At 34.7% G+C, this 17,853-nt stretch overlaps 1 protein-coding gene across 1 annotated transcript in view; it reads left to right on the forward strand.

The window, feature by feature from the left end:
* Positions 1-17,853, forward strand: part of CFAP47 (cilia and flagella associated protein 47) — a 281,400-nt gene that overhangs the window by 38,535 nt on the left and 225,012 nt on the right. Inside the window, exons 25-30 of the mRNA XM_027894062.1 lie at positions 1,042-1,201; positions 5,252-5,444; positions 6,853-7,062; positions 13,928-14,028; positions 16,124-16,246; positions 16,979-17,234. Coding sequence (XP_027749863.1) covers positions 1,042-1,201; positions 5,252-5,444; positions 6,853-7,062; positions 13,928-14,028; positions 16,124-16,246; positions 16,979-17,234 — 1,043 coding nt within the window. The remainder of the gene's footprint in view (positions 1-1,041; positions 1,202-5,251; positions 5,445-6,852; positions 7,063-13,927; positions 14,029-16,123; positions 16,247-16,978; positions 17,235-17,853) is intronic.

Consider the following 17,853-nt stretch of genomic DNA (forward strand, 5'->3'; position numbering starts at 1 on the left):
GTCTTTTAATCACTATAAGTTTTTCCAAAACCCAAACTTGGGCTTGTCCTGACTCTGATAATATGAGAAAGTTTGGGCACCATGAGAAATTAACCATTAATTGTGTAAGAAATAGCATAGGTTTGAAGATTTGCTGCTTCTGCTTGTACTGGTAAACTAGACAGTGATGGTGCAATCAGTGTGCCGTGATGGTCCATACAGTGAAACTGCTGTCCCAGTCCATCGGATGGTGCTGATCTGTGAAAACTGGTATTCTCTCAAAAAACTCCTTGTCATGATTTAGGGCTCAATAGGGAAAAAAATCACTAAATAGCATGTTTGGAGCACAGAGAATTTGTATCAATGCAAAACTTACATAACACAATTTATTGTTTCTATTTCTCGAGGGCTTTGGTTAGAAATCATAAAAAATTATTTTGGGTAATGGTGTAAACACTTGAAATGTTTTTTTCAAGTGCCTTCAGAAAACAATGATAATACAAGGTCAAGGCATTTTCCTAGCTAGGGATGTTTTGGGAGCTGAAAAATAACTCTGAGCTAAAGGAATTTTTTTTTTTTTAATTTTTACTATTCTACTGTTTTCTTACTGAACTGAAAGAATGGGTTTTGAAAATTTATTCTGAACTTCCTCCATTTTCGACATCTCCACCTATAAATCTAAATGTTAGCCATGGAGTTTAGTGCTTGCTGTGCTTCGTTTGTATCAGGAAAAAGTCTTCAGTTCTGTTTGGCTAAGCACTCCCCTGTGATGCTGTGATCTATTTACCTCACAAAAATGAAGTTTTTCCATTCTGGCAGGAAAATATTGCTATTTATGATTGTGGTGAGTGACTGGAAAGTATCTAGGCTGTGCAGATAGGCATACTCATCTTTGCACCTTACAGATAGAATTAACTGGGCTCTTCATTGCTTTCTAGTGCTCTCTTGATCTCTTTTTGATGTCTTTGCACAGAGAATGCTTAGGATAGAATGTGAAAAGTATCATGGTGTTTGCTGTTTTCCCTCTTTCAACCTGTACTCCTTTTCTGCAAATATTTACAGGACCTTGACCTGAAGAATATCTCAAGGCAGCCATTGACATGGAAATTGAATTGTGATGATTCAGACAAAAATATAGAGGATGGCATTTTCAAATTTAGTCTGCGAGATGGATCTCTTGGTCCAGGTGGAAAAGTCAGCATTGCTGTGTCGTTCTACCCTCGTAAGTAATTTTATGAATTCTTCTACAGACAGTTTGGCCAATGTACCACTTTCATAGGTATGTTTAAGTGAGTTTATATGATAAATTCGATACTAGTACTCGTTTTGATAATTTAAGGTTTGTTGCAGTTCTGAGAAAACAAGACAGCTGCAGACCTAACAAAAAGCATGCAATAAATTCTTTTGAAATCACTTGATAAATCTGGTTTGCACATATGAAGCATCAGGTTTTGCACTCATAAAGCATCAAAAGCTGGGATAGCTCTGTACCATTTTCAGTACTGCTCCTTCATGTTCATTTAGATTGACTGACTTAGGTATTAAAGCTTTTCAAGGGTACTTGGCACGTATGAGAACTTTTTTCTAAATAGCCATAATTTAGATAAGAATGGAAATTTCTTGCCTCAATGAGATAAAAAATCACTTAGCTATGATATTTTTTGAGGTAATCTGCTCAGGAATGAATCCCTAAGTAAAAATATGTAAAAAAGGTTTCTAACAAAACTTGGGAGCATGAAGGGAGATGGCAATCAACCACATATAGCAGAAAAGGAATAACAGAATAGGAATATTAGGATTCTACCGTATTCACAGTCAAGTGTTTAGGGTAGAGAGTAATATATAGGATTCACAGAACTGAAGAATGTAACACTGCATATACAGCTGATGCCTACAGGACTCTGTCATTGTGTCAGTTTAAGTGGCCTACTTTTGGAGCCCCAGCATTCTCAAGGGGAAGAAAAGTTGTTTTGTCAGTTGGATCTGATCCTGAGTCAGCAAGGGAGCACCCCCATCCTAAAGGAAGATGCTGGTTTTGTTCTTTATCATAATATTGGAATGTCTAACTTGCACCGTGTACAATTTAATACACCTATGTTTTTCTTTGTTTATAAGACTCTTGCAATGATTCTGTGTGATAAATTGAGAAGCCTGTTAAATGGTGCTCTGTAAACATTGTGAATATGCAAGAGCAGTATTTAATTGCACGTTTCTTGGAGTTGCTTGTGTATTGCAGACTGTGAAGCAGAGCACAGCATACAAATAAAAGCTAATATTTTTAATTACCGGATAAATTGCATGTGTAAATTCAGATGTGTGTATACACAAATATGACTGATAAATTATTTTAATTTAAAGTTATCTGTATTTTTACTGTGTTCCCATATCTTTTGTTTACAGAAAATCATAAATAACTGTAAAAATCAATTACCCTCAGTTTAATGTTCTAAGTATTTTCCCATGATTTACAGCCTATTTATGCTATATCTTCAATGAATATCATTAGTCTTTCTTGTAAGAGAACATTTAGTCTTTCTTGTAAGAGAACATTAGGTACATCAAAACTCACATGGGAGACCTAGTTAATGAGTATAGTGTGCTAATCACCTTCATAGGATTCTACTGTAAAGTTGTAGTATGTGGGGGTGAACAAACCCTGAAATGAACTTTGAAAGTGCATTAGAGTAATTTGTTTAACTATAACTGAAGCATCTATAATAGAGTACAAAGTGCTACAGTAATATGCAGTGTTTAATCAAATGCAAGAGTTTGTATATTGCATGGTAAGATGGTGCTACCTTTAAAAAAAGTAAAACTAGAGATTCTCCAGAACTGAAGGAATATGATCCTTTTCTACTGCTCTATATTGTAATGCATTAAAAGTAGATAAAAATTTTCACTATATCTTATTGTGATATGAAAAATATCTGCAGCTCAGGAAGTTACAATAAATTTGTGCTCTGGGATCCCTTGTGGAAATAGTCTCAAATGCACCTGTGAGTTACCAGGAGTTCTGAGCCCCTGAAGATATGATGATTTTTTAATAGGTCCAAATGACCATCATCTTCTAGTGTTTGGTTTTGTTTTGTTTTTCTTTTTTTGAACAGTTTCTGTGGAGAAATTATTAGTTTACTTTTTTTTTCCTTCATTTTTTTGTAGGGCTTACCTTTAAGTTTTAACTACTGGTTACTTTTTTGCTTTGAAGTCTGTATTTCAGTGTATGCAATTTTTTCCCATGGCACCTTTTTATGCTGGAGGTGTGTATATGCATTACAGCATGAATTATTGTAAAGTCCAAGGCAGCTAAACTAAAAATGTTTATTTAGGGGACAAGTGTAGAAACTGCATGACAATTTAATAAAAACTTAGGAGGGTGAGAAGAGCAGGTGATGATTTTACTTTCTTCTCATACAGTCTAAAAAGATCAAAACCTTTGCTATTCTAGAGTTAAAATTTCTGGGGGGCAAAAAAAAAAAAAATCTATGCTGCTAGAGAGGAACAAGGACTATGGACATCCTTAAAGAAGAGGCTGTTTAAACCGGTTTTGATGCTAAGTTAAAGTACAACTGAAACATGTAGAGTGAAAGGTGTGAAGATTTGAAACATTTCTCCTCTGGAAGTGTGGGAGGACAGTTTGCATATGTGTATAACTGACTTTCATCAGAAATATTTTTTTTTTTTTGTCTTTGTGTCTGTTAAAAATGATGACAATATTACGACATCCTAGTATTTGTGACATAAGCAATAATTTATTGGTTTATGTGCTTGTGTTAATGTTAATGGTTGATGATTCAAACAATTGGCCATTTGCAAAAGGCAGGTTTGCACCCCCCAACCAAAGGGGAAAAGGATTATTTTTTGTGTTTGGTGGCAAAACCTCTGATCAACATAAGACAGGAGGTGAACACCCACCACTGGAGGATGGACCATGACAAACCAACCTTTGTTCAGCAACAAGCTGGTTTTGAGCCAGATAAGTGGGTCTTATAGGGAGGAAATAAGAAAAAGTATTTTGAAGACATTAGGTTTTATTCTTTTTGTTTGTAAACAGTGACAGCTCTTCCTCAGGCTGTGGAATTAATTATCTGAGCTCATCTCAGAAGAGTCTGTTGTGTATTTTTTTTGCAGTGACACATAAATGCTCATACAAACCATAAAACACAATTTTTTTTTTAGCTATCTTTTCCTCTTATTTATTAGCTGAGGATTTTTCCATACTGATATGATAGAGATGAATCAAAGGGAAAGGTGTTTTTTTCTCAAAATTTAAAAGATTAAACTTTTTGGGTTGTCTTACAACACACATACAGATTTGTTTCTAAGTACAAGAGCTGTTCTCTAGTTGCCCCTCAAAATTGCTTATGTTGCTATCTCTTCAGCAGTGGTAATGATTGAAAATTTGGTAAATGGCACTGCTTGGTTTGGAATACCATTTTGACAGTGCAATGTGGAAGGAAGCACCTTGCTCCCCCCTGTGTCAGTGGAAGAAAATGTGCTTTTCCATGCTAGGGAAACTGCCTTGCAGCAGTCAGGAAGGTGGCATGAGCAGGGGCAGAGCACAGGGAAATCGAGATCTTCACTATTGTCATGTCCAGCAGCACTGTAGAGAATGCCTGGAGAAGGATATTTGGTCATCCCATCCCTTTTTTTTTTGGTGGGCTTGACAGTGTTAGGTTTGCAGTTGGAGTTGATGATCTTCAAGGTCTTTTCCAACCTAAATGTTTCTGTGAAATGGGAGATGCTCTTAGTGGAGGGTAGAACTGGTCCTGCTGGCTCGTGTGAGGCTGACTTAGCAACATGACAGGTTTTAGGGTCGTCTTTGTAGCTGGAGTCATTGTCCTCTTAAAAGGCACCAACTTTTCCTTGTTTTGGCTTCTGATGCTTCTGATAGTTATTCCTTTATAAAATAAGTATTCTCTGTGTCAATTATTGTAGTTTATGGTATAACTGCAATTCTTAAAAATCTGCTAAGTGTTGTATTATGTACAATAATAGAATATTAGTGCAATAAATCAAGAACTCAGACTCTGAAAAATGTCGGACAAGTAAAAAAATGTAGATTTTTCTTTGCTATGGGCAAGTGTTCTAAGCTTTCTTAGTAAATATTCTTCTGCTATTATATTTATTTTATGTTAAGTTTTGAGAAAGAAAGCAGTGCTGATTTTTATTTTTTTTTAAACAAACAAAAAACCCAACCCAAAACCTCTTAATGTAACTCCTTTAGTTGCATGTATTTATGGTAATGTAATTGTTTTTCAAACCTTTTGCACAGCTTGTCCTGGGACATATACTTCTGAAATATCAGTGTATGTAAATGATAATCCATCACTATACAAGTTAACCTTGTCTGGCACTCTGAAGTCACCAAAACTAAATTTTGACCCTCCCTTTTTAATCATGATGCCGGTTCCTCTGGGTGTGGAAACTGAAGCAGATATCAATATCATTCCACAGGATTATTTAAGGTAAAAATCTCAACGTAGATTTATTACATAAATCCTGAATAATTCTTTGTTTTGTTCTCTTCTGAAAAAGTGAAGATTAGTATTTGTTTGTGAAGGTTAGCATTAATTTTCTGCTCAGCAGAAGAATCTGCATATTTAAGAAAAAATTAATGTAATTAATATTGCTGTATATGCAAGAAGCCCATGTTTTGTCCTCAAACATTCCTGCTTCATGAAGTGACTATCTTCTGATATATTCACTCTATGAATTTATATCAGAAATAAAAAATTACTATGAATAGCACAAAAATTAAGACCAGAGCCCTACCAGGACTTTTTTCTTCAGTTTAGCCAGATAAGAAGATCAGAGTCTTATTTATTTTTTCTCATTGTGATAAGATAAAATCTTTCTGTTGCTTTATTTTCTCTACTGCACAGGTTATAAGGCACTGTTTTGAAATCCAGCTGTTGTTTGAGCAATTGGTGTGGTTGCAGTTTCTGGTGGTGTTTTTTTTTTTTTCTCCTTCCCCCCCTCTTCTTCATAAGCAAGGTTTTATTATTGTAAAGGACACCACAAATGTTTTAGTCCTGCCACTTTTCACGAGAGACAATTCATGTATTTGTTACTTTTCTGTGGGTCAACTTTATCCTGTTACTTCTATTTATAAGAGCCTTTTTGTAATATTTATAGGAGCCTTTTGTAATATTAGGTAGCATAACCCAGCTTCACAACTATTCCAATTTTTAAGATACAATTTTTCTGTTTTTAATCAGTAAAGAGCAGTAGTAGTAGTTCTGCTCATGTAGGTATCATTTCAATGAAGAAGAATTGGAGCAAAGCATTTCTGTTGTCATAAATTAATGAAATTAACCTTACCTTCAAATTATTATTGTCTTATCTTGTCTGAGTAGTACTCCTTTATCAAGTGATTTGTTTATTGTCAGTAACTCAGTGTTTGGAACTGAAAGGATTCCATAAGAGCCTGGACTGAATGCCATTCTTATTTATGAACTGCAACCTATAATCACATAACTTGGGGAAAGCATCTTAAGTATCTTAATGAATTTCCCTTTAATATTTCTACTTTAAAACTTCCTTTAAATGATTGTGCAATAATTCAGTGAAATTTTTAAGTTTTGGAAACCTAATTATGCCTTTTGTAGCACAGTTAGTAGAAATTGCTCTTCATCTGGATATTGAGCTATTGTTTGTCAGTATAAAATGTTCAGATGCACATGAATGAAACAACCTACCATCTAAATGTTGAAGGAATTTTAATTCTTTAATTAGTTTCATGTGATTTGTACTTCAAAAATAAAGTTATTCTTCTCTATTTAACTGGGAATTATAGTTTTGTGAATGTGTGAATCAACTTTATCACTGCAATCCTGTGAGCAAAAACACCGTTGTTGTTTATTTTTAACACAGGCCATCACAAATTTATGTTGAACTTCCTCAGATTGAACTTGAAGATGGTGACAGGATTCACCCTTTTTCTGTGCAGTTCCCAGGAGGACAAGACATTGTTCTTTCATCAGATGGCAAAAGTAATCAACTAGTTTGCCATATCACCTTTAGATCATCTAAGCCAGTGTCAGTTTTAGGGAACATGTGCTTCATTGATGAAGAAGAAAACAGGTAATGTGTGCAATTCAAATTCATGGTGGGGGAAGGTTTCAAACTGACAAAGTTGGATATAAGACAGAGAACTCACAATAGCTGGGTAAAGACATACAAGAATGATTCTGAAAAAAATGAAAATGGAACATAGAATTTTTTTGACTGAATTATTATTCAAAACTACAAAATTCTGCTTTGTTCTCTAATTTAAAATTAATCTGAGTGTCCATCTTAGGATCTTTTTTCAAGGTCTCATTCATATCTACTTGGTAACTTGTGTCTTGATCATCTCTCCCCTTGGTGGGTTGAAAGTGTTTCTGCATAAGGAAGAAAGATAGGTGCTACTGTGAGTAAAAGTCATTCCTGCAGTTACTATTTTCAGTAAAGTAACTATTTTGAGGGCTAAATATCTCCACTGTACTGCTTAGAATGGGCTTTTTTCTAAATAAGAATTTTATATTATTTTGATGCAAGGGTTATGGGCCTTTCAATTATTGCTGCTCACATTGGATTAGTATTTTATATCTTTCTGTATAGATTGTCAGCCAAGAATCTATTTCTTATTAATTTTATTTACTTCTAAGATTTAATCATTGTATAGGTTCATGAATGTGTGCTGAAGTTTGCAGTGATTATGAGAAAAGGATAATTTAAGCTTATGATGATGTCTAAAATATGGCTTCTGAGCAGGCACGATATTTAGTTTTAATAACTTTTTATATGATGCACTAACAGTTTCTCAGACCTTGTTATAGAGAAATAAAAATTCCTCCTGTGTAATAAAATTTTTTCTATATTTCCCATTAAAAGGAAATAAAGGATACACTCCTCAATTTAAAGGCAAACTCAGTGTGTTTTTTAAAGAAATAGAGCAAAGGAAAGCCATCTAATTAACCATAAAAACCATTCCTGCTGGTGAAGGTGAAAAAACTCATGCTCCAGAATTTCAAATCATCTTAAAATTGCTGCTATGTTTTAAAACTTAGTAGTTAGGTATTTGTTAAAGGACAGAACTAGTCACAGGAGTTCGCCAGTGTATATGTGATTTCCTAACAGGCAGTTGAGTGTGTGTGTGGGCTGCAGGAGCAGGTGATACAAAACCTGAGCACAACTGGATGAAATAGCACAGCATCCAAAACAAAGGGATTCTCTGTGTACCATTAGTCAGGGTAATATTATCCATATTGGCTTTCAGAAGAAGTTATTTTTTTTTCATAAGCAGAAAGAATTCTTTCCTTCAGTTGGAAAAAATCTAAGGAGCACCTGATTCTCTAATCCTGTTATTATTCTACTAAAGTCCAGAAAAAATTATCCAGACCTGGATACATTTTTCCAGTTTTATTACTACCGTTAGTATTATTATGTGCTTTGATATTCCACTCTGTAGTGACATGTAGCTGCAATTTCTTGTTCTCTGCATATCTACCCTCGTTCTTGCCAGCCCAACCCCATGGGAGCCCTGTGCAACACGTTCAAACTTCAAACCTAATTGTCTAAGCATTTGAGCAATTTGCTTCAGACTGTGCAACTAAAGAATTTAAACTGCTTTGTTAATTTGGGTCTTTTAGGACAGCAAGATTTCAGGGTCGTCTACATCTTTAATAATAAATCAATGAAACCTATAATCTTTTATAACACCTATAAAAGCTAACTGGTCTTGAATAGGTTCCTGGACTGCTTAATAGGCTGTGAAATCCCACAGTATCAGGTGCTGAAGATGTATTAATTTGTCAGGTGTTCTCTCTTTATGTTTTCATTTCCAAAATAGTAATATGTGTTTTTAAAATTATTTGAAATAAAATTTTGAGATTCAACTTCCGTTCCATGTTCTGGGATGTTCTTATTAAAATAAGCAACTTAAATTTTTCATAGATCAGTAAAATATATCCTATGTTTAACTCCTTAGAAAAGAAGCTCTAACTTCGAAGCGAAGGCATATTTCAAAGTAGGACTATTGCCAAGGCAAATACGCTTTTTGGGTAATTTTTTTACTTAGCCTCTGCAGTGTTTTACTTCTCTAAATTTGGTCTAAAACAGCAGTAGGGTTTTGCATAGCCCTTATTTAATCCTTCTAAATAATAATGTGTTGCTTTTTTTTTTTTTAATACAGAGTGAACATTGGGTAGAGGATAGATAGTGTTGAATTTGGCTACTTTACATAAAACGTTTGAAAGACAACAGGCAATAATTTTTTATAGCAAAGACGTGTTATATGCAATTGTAAAAGAAAACTGAAGAGATATATAGTTGTCATTCGTGTAGGAAATTTACTGTCAGCACAGCTTTCATTAAATGGAACAGAGGAAAGTGCATTAATATTTATTTAATGACTGCCTTAAATGAGAATTTTCAGTTAATTTCTAATTCTAAGATTTCTATTCTTCCTATTTGCTCCTATGACTACAAAGCAAAATAAATGATGTTTCCTTGCATAGGACTGATGGGAATACCGATAACATAAAATCCAAGATTTTCTTGAGTAACTATTTAATAAATGGGAAGAAATATTTAGCTATGACAGGTATTTCCCCCAGAAAACTTCTGCAAACATGACATGTTTAAATATTTGTTCTCTACTGTTATTATGTCTTTCAATTTGCTGATTATACAAATACTTCAGCAGAAAAGAAAGGTTTCTGCCATCTTGATTGAAAAGACAATTTATTATATCTAAAAATAAGCAATAAACAACAGGTGCCTGTTGTGTCATACAGTCGAAGAAGGTGGTGCTCTGAGCAGCAGTGTCCCAGGATCTCCACTTGTGCTGGGAAGGTAAATTGATGTGATCACTGATGACACAAATGCTCTGAGGTCCTTGCCTCCCGTGTTCTACTGTTGCCCGTTTTCTTTCCTGCTACTTCTGGAGAACTGTGGAAACTCAGGCAATTTCTGAATTTATTCATGTTAGTCATGGCTGGAGCTTCAGAAGGAGAGGCTGTCAGGGAATTTAGCCTCTAATAACAATATGATACAACTGAGACACAATCACTAACCCAGTTATGGATTGGTTCCAGTTGTTTTGATAGTCCATCAGATCTCAGCGTCTCGCAGGGGAAGCAGTATGTTCCCTTTGCTCTTGGGAAATGTGCCTAAACCGTGCAGCTCTTTAATAGGCACTGCTGGCAGATGTCCAAAGCATGTATTCTGCCGGCACGCCTGGGAGAATTGAAGCTGTCAATTTGTTTCAATATCATTTACATTTGGAGAGAGCAGGGAGATAGAAAACATTGAAGTTCTTGGTATTTGGATGCTGCTTTGCAGCATTCATTTGACCTTAGAATCTATTGGCATTTTGCCTCAGATAGTAGGGAGTGCTTTTGAAAACCAGGATGGTCCAAACACATTAATCACTCCCGTTCTTTTCTGTGCTTGTGGCTTTCTCCCACTGTGATGGTCCCTGAGAGCTGAAGCATCTGTTATTCAAGAATTAAGAGCTGATGTCTGCCTCCATTTCTAGAGCGCTTGGGATACACTGATACAAGACAAATCACTTGTTTCAGGAAACATCTGAAATGCTACAGAGCAAATTAAAAAGGATAAATGTATTTTGATTCGGGTTCTTTTGTCTTTCAACAAACATTAAAACAAATAATTTAATGAAAAAAAATCAGTCACTTGAAGAGAAGTGGAGAACTTCTTATATAAAGTTTCTTTTACAGTGTTAGATGGTATTTTTTGTCATCACAGTTGGAGCTTTACTTCTGGTGATCAGCAGGTTTCAAATGTTGGTATACACAATATATTTAGTGGCAGTTTTCCTGTTTTGTGTTCTTTGGAAATACTCATTAGGGAATAAACACTGAAATAGCAGTGGCAATGATGGTTCATGTAGATAACAAATTTTTTACTTGCTTTATTAAGCATTATAAAACTGAATACACTGAATAATTTAACACATATAGTGACTTCATATTTGCTAGTAATGGAGATAACTTTCAGTCCAATAGAACAAAGATCTTTGTATAATTTAGATAAACTCTGCTGCAAATGCAAAATAAATATATTGCACAAGACTTCTAATTTTATAATATCACTTTGTTAATGATGTTATAAATAAAGGTCAGTGGTAAAAGATGATTTAAAGCACATCAGAATGTACATGTCTTTGTAATCTATTTTCTATGTTTGTATGGAAATGTGTATGTTTTTCTGTCTCAGTGCCTTTATCATTGTATGATAAATATTTAGCTCTATCACCTTTGCTTTTCTGCCATATGCCCTTATGAATGGAGTGTCATCATTGGACACTCGGATTAATTTTTTAGCTACTGAATCATTCTTGATCTTTTTTTTCAAATAGCACTTCTGGGAAAATGCTGTATTAAAATATTTAATGATAAGTGGACAGGTGGCCAATAATTGAGTTGATATTTATTAGCAGAGAATGGCTGAGGTTGGAAGGAGCTTCCAGAGATCATCTCATCCCCTCTTCAAAGAATCAACTCTCTTACAGAGGTCTCTGGTTACTGATATTATTCCCCACTGACTAACTGCAGCAGTTAATAACTGGAGTAAGACCACAAGGAATTATAATAACTTATGTACAACTACATATATCCCGTTGGTCTTATCTTCAAAGACTCTGTAAACTTCTCTAAACAGACTTGTCCGGAGTTTAGCCACCCTCATGCTTTTTTTGTTTTACTTTGTTTTGTTGTGGTTTTTTTCCTCTGATGAAATGATAAAATTTTCTGTATTTCAATTTGTACCCAATGCCTTTTGTGATCTCACTGAGCTGGGAGAAGTTTGGCTCCATCTTCCTTCCCCCCTCCCATCAGGTATTTTTTTTGTACCTACGACAAGATCCCCCTGAGCCTTCTTTCCTCCCAGCTGAAAATTCACAACTCTCAGAATCTCCCCATATAGCAAATTTTTCACCCCCTTCTTCACAGAAGCTAAATCCTTGTGATCAGTATCAGCTGCAGAATCAGTTGTTGATGTGCAGATTCATCTGCTCATCCTCAATATTTGCATTGGCTGGGTGTATTCATTTCTCTTACTGTGATAGCAGCAGGCAATGAACCATATCCCTGTAGGGTTCTTAGCAGCAAGGAACAGGGAGGAGCTTCTCTTGCAGCAGCACCACAAACTCTGAGGGATTTATTTGTATTTATGTTGTTCTTTATATCCTAGATTGTACAGTTAGTGTCTTTGCTTTGAGTAGTATCACTGATGAAATTTTTTAAAGTAGTTAAGCTCTACTGCAGTTGTTCTCAATCCAACTTTTGTGTTTCATTACTGTGCAAGTTGGAGCATGAATGAAGATTTGGCATATGCCCAGATCTCAAACCAGCACTGAGGATGGAGATGGCTGAGTTACCACAGTAAAGTCATGGGTTGGAAGCTGGCAAACTTTTCTGTGTTGCCATTATTGATCCTGTTTGTCATTAAATGGCGTGGTAAAGTTGGAAAAAACAAGCTCTGACACCTGGTTTGAGCATGTACAAATGTACATTTTGTACATATAGATAGATGTGGATATACCTCTCATAGCCATCTGTCCTGCTGCTGAGATTTCTGCTGAATAAAAGCAGGAAGAATGACATTAGCTAAAAAATAGTGTGCTACAAGGGGAAACCGGCCTTGTTCCGATAGGATTGACATGTCCTATGAACAAATAAAAGCATTGCAGAGCTGGATTATTGATTTAAATAGCTGTTAGCTATGAAATTGGAATTCCAATTTGAATATTTACAGATAAGAAGATGGCTGTGGATTTTATTGGAGCCTTACTCTATTTAAAAAGTTTCTTTAAAAGTGATATCTGAGGAAAGGGAAGAATGAAAGAGAAAACTACTTTCTGGTAGTTTTAAAACATTTTTGTTTTTCTTGTTTAAGTTTGTCTATAAAAAAGCAGTAAAATATAGTTATGTCATATATAAATTAATCCAAAAGGTCTTGTGATAGCTTTTAATGTTAATCTAAATTTACAATAAACAGGAATTTATCTTTCAGTATGTTATTTGAAGAAAATAAAATATTCTGTGGAAGGTATATTTCCAGTATGCATAATTCTCAATATATTAAAGCAAGATGGATATCAGCATGCTGTTTGAATTATTAAAACACACTTTTCTTTGTATTTTTGACAGCTTAGTCAAAACAGTTAATTAATATTAATGTTACTTAATAACTAAATGTGGAGTGGAGTGCAAACCCAGCTATTTAATAACATAGGACTAAGCTCAATTTAATTACCTGTCAGTTGCAATGAGGTAAGAACATAAATACAGATGGCTAACAGGGTTCCATTGATGGCAATAATTTGCTTGTTGACTACACTCTGAGAGATTGAGGTGAGGTACGAAAAAAGGGTTAAAAGGTGGATTGCTGCACATTTTTGTAGCTGCTACAGATAGTACAGACACTCCAGTGAACACTGCAACATGAACATCAATTTCTATTATATATCACCAATTGCAGTCAATATCTTCTTGTTTTTAAACTGAATCTATTTACTTTTAAGTATTTATTATGACATTTCTCTAAAGTCTTACAGAATAAATGATACATCAAAATAGGAGTTGCTTTTCAAGAAAGCTTCCCTTGTCAAAAGTTATAGGACACTCATAAATGTCTGCTGTGATTTTAATAATTTTTTTTCTTTTTAGAGTGACAGAGTTAATTGATTTCTTGAAATCAGTTTCAGACTGATGATACACTTGTGCTCATAGGAAAACTATGAAGTGGAAATACTATACTAAACCACAGCATTTTGATAGGTGCACTCCCACCTGTGCAATCTCCTGTTGAACTGCTACAGAAGGGTGGAGGAGTTGTCTGGACACCTTCATTCTGTCTTTTGTTCTTGTGCTAATCAAGAAATATCTTGATTATCATTGGTAAATAGAAAATGGTAACTTCTGTGTTTTGTTTTCAACAGGTTCTCAGTTCAAATTGCTGCAACAGCAGAGAATTGCCTTCTTACTTTATACCCATACTTGGCATTTCACTGCTCTGATCAAAAAATTACCTTGAGAAGCCGTAAGTAGTCAACACTCCACCTTTGAAAGTATATTATGTCCAGTAGTATTATCAATGTTTTCAGGGTTATAACAGGAATGTAATCATCAAGATGGCATTTTTCCTCATTAATTGCATGGGAATACTGCAATTAATTTTTTAAAACAATTTAATAACTTCAGTTTTCCTGTTGAAAATGAGGAAAACATATAAATGATTAGGTAATGTTTGTTGAAAAAATATTGAATAAACCTAAATCTTACAGGATGTTTTGTGAAGTTTTTATTGTGAGTAAAGAAAATAGCCCAAATAATAAAAAATAAATTTATTTAATTTCAATTGTATTGATAGACAGTGATCATATGTTTTGAAGAAAGCCACATGATATTATTTTAAAATATGATCGTTATTTGCCTCTTGTGAATTGTTTTCAGGTGTGTTTTTTTTTTAATTACTGTCCTTGAAGGGTGAATGGCACAACCATATTTTAAGTCCTAATAAAAGCCTGTGATCAGAGAGCAGAAATATCTTGGTAATATATCTCCCTTCCTGCCACCCTCTGCCTGCCTCCCTGTCTCTATATCTCTGCCTGTCCCCCCCATGCTGACCCCATCTCTGCCTCAGTGATCTGCAATCTCTTTATGTGTGGCTGTGCTTACGCGAAGAGGTTTAGGATCGTTGTATAATTCTGGTTGGAAGGGATCCATGAGAGTCATCTGGTCCAACTTCCTGCTCAAAGCAGCTTCAAGTATGGGGAAAAAAATTGTATTTTTTTTGTAGCTGTTTGGATCTGATATATTTTGGTGACATAGATAAATTTTTCAGGTAAGCAAGTAAGTCCTTCAATCTGAAACAGATCTGGCTTTAAAGAATGAATTCTAAGACTGCATTAACTTAAAATGAGTGTTTTACTTGGAGCATTTAAGAGAAAAGAGAATTGATATTTGTGTAGTTAAAAAAGGGATTATCAAGAAGACAAGCAATGTTTTAGGATTTTTCTCCCCTATAGAAGGTATTTATAGGTACTGTATAATTCAGGGGTCATAACACAATAAAATGAACATAGGAAAGGGGGAAAAGGTATTATCTCTTAATAATGTGTAATTTTTTTTCTTTTTTCTTTTTTTTTTTTTTGTGTGACCAATAGACTATTTTTACAAGTTCTCTTTTGAAGAGGCTTTGTAGGTTTCCCTTGAGGATTAAGCCAACAATGGATTGATGGTTTTATAAGAAATGATCTCCCATTAATGATTGGATATTTCTGTCCTGCATTGATTGCTTATTGGTTTGTCCATACTATCAGTTTGTATCAGTTTTGAAGCAAGTCATTACCACTAAATTCTTTGAGTCTTTTTATGTGTTTTTTTTATAGACTATTTTGGTGTGAAAGGGAGTTTAATGTGACCAAACCAAATCTATATCACACAGTGTCTTTGAAAGCTATTCAGGAAGGCTTTGCTTCCATTCTGACACCATGCTCTTGTTTCACTTGCTCCAGATGATTCAAATAACAATGCCAACAATCAGCAGTTAATCATACAGAGCTTTTCCTTCTCTTAGTAGTGTGTTTACTTCTCTAGAAACTATACTTGGTCCCTCTTTTGTTCTGGACTGACATCAGAAGTAGCTGGCAGAGGGTCGTCTTATTCTATCATAGGCCAACATGAGAATGTTAGAACATGTGTTGTTTCAGAATGATGGATTGCTAAAGTTTACTTTTGAGTTTGGTTTCTAAAATAAATGTTGTTAGGCCTGAAAGAGCTTGATAATGGTATGCTGAGACTCATTACACAGCTGTGATCAAGAAGTCCTTAAGAATATTTTGTTCACAACAGAATTTTTGGATTAGCATTGTTTTGATTGGTGCTTTTAGCAAGTAGGAAAACTCATCCTGTAAAACATAGAGTTAGTAGAAAAAGTATGCAGGAAACTTTTTTTTCTGGCCCCCAGTCTAATGACCGAAGTGAGGTTTCCATGATGAGTCAAATCAGAACTGCTACTTGATTAATTGAAGCATGAAGTAGGAAAACATAGAAGCAGATATCCATTTATAATCTATTAGAGCACAGACAATAAAATCTGTTTTCTCAAGTGCAACTTCAATCTTGTTTTACAGACTGTAAAGACTGCAATAGTGCAGAAGTGGTTTTGCATCCATGTTTTACACCACAATCGCCTTCCCGCAGTATTTCCTCAAGTTCCTTTGGTGAAACCAGTGCCTCACTGGTTTCTCTTTCAGGTATAATGCAGCGCATATATTCAATAGTCTTATAAAGGATAAGTCTCTTTCCTCCCCACTGAATTGTTTATTCTTCTTAAATCCCAACGAGCCTTTTTTTATTCACTAAGGTGTCAACTAGTTTAATTTTTTCATCTTTTAGTGTAAGATTAAAACTGCAAGAATGGTATTAAATACACCTTCAAGGATAAAGTCACCTAAGTTACTTGTGCTATAAGGAAAATTATTTTTCTTAGTTACCTTTTCATGCAGTAATATGAACAGGTCATAAATTAGGAGAGAGAAGGCCTAAAAGAGGGGAGAAAAGTCCAAAGGCTTATAGATGTAGGCTTAATACCTCTAGAGTAACTGATAAAGTGTCTGAACACCAATCAGTTACTTAGGCATGCTATGTGACCGGGGTGGGGAACTAGCACTGACCAACTGGCAAAGCTGTATCTGTTGGAACTGACTGTGTCTTTAAGATTGCTGTCTGTGGTTTTGTAAGCCATGTCTGAGTTTATTTTTTGCTCTTTGGGTTTTTCTATGTATTTTTTTCTATGTTTACTCCCAGAATAAGGTGATAATTTGTTGTCTGAAAGATTTTTGTTGTTGTTATTGTTGTTTTTTTTGTTTTGTTTTTGTTTTTGTTTTCTTTTTTAAAAACAATTGTGTGTTAAATAGTTTTGTACTAGACAAAAGTATGGAAAGAAGGAATCTTTCAGGATTTTTTTGTGTGTGTGTATCATTCAGAGGTGGATACTGCTTCTGAAAATGAGTGTGATGAAGAAGCAAGTGAAGAGAGTGAAGTTGTAAGTGAAGAGAGTGAAGCTGGCAATCAAAATCATAGGGAAAAAACTAAACTTGAATTATCACTTTTTCCTGATGAAAATGAAGAGGAGGAGTACATCTTCTTTCAAAAAACCCTAATTGCTATTAAGAGCTGGTTCACGCTCTTTGGCTGGCCTAAGGGACAGAATCCTATTTCAATACCTTATTCACTGAGAAGGTAATTCACATCTGCTTACAGCTAACTCATGTCTGTCTTATAAAATGTTAACATACCTACTATGTGTTTTTGATATGATCTAAGGAATATAAACACATTCTGTTGTAGAGTTTTCTATTAAAATTATAGCTTATATGTGCTGCTTATATGAAAATGTCATCCAGGGGTTATTTTTAACTTTCTAAAGTATATTTTGAACTATGATGCTCAGGCATATCATAATGCAGTGTATGTTAAATAGGCAGTTCAAATTATGCCACCCTCTTAACTGAAATTGATCCTCCTCCCAGAATGAACATAGTTCTAGCCATTGCCCCTTCTTTGGGTTATAAGTGGTTTAACAATGTCATTTTTGCCTCACGTGATCTAAAGATCAAGAAACAGGTGGAAAAGAATATTTCATAGTCTCTGGAAATGTATCAGTCTTAGTGGCATCGCTCAGCTGATCTTATCCAACTTGCTACTAAATAATGAAGAAGCCATTCTTCTGGGACAAAAGCACATAGATATTTACAAACATGATAGGAATCAAAGTTATGTTTTCCAGAAAGCATTGACAAACACGAATTTATGTATGAAGTATTTCACATACACGTATTAAATATTTCACACGCTTCAA

This window comes from Empidonax traillii, unplaced genomic scaffold, assembly GCF_003031625.1.
Source record: "Empidonax traillii isolate 1590-97213 ecotype Southwest subspecies unplaced genomic scaffold, ASM303162v1 scaffold1:size7828297, whole genome shotgun sequence".
In the NCBI taxonomy this organism is placed as follows: Eukaryota; Metazoa; Chordata; class Aves; order Passeriformes; family Tyrannidae; genus Empidonax; species Empidonax traillii.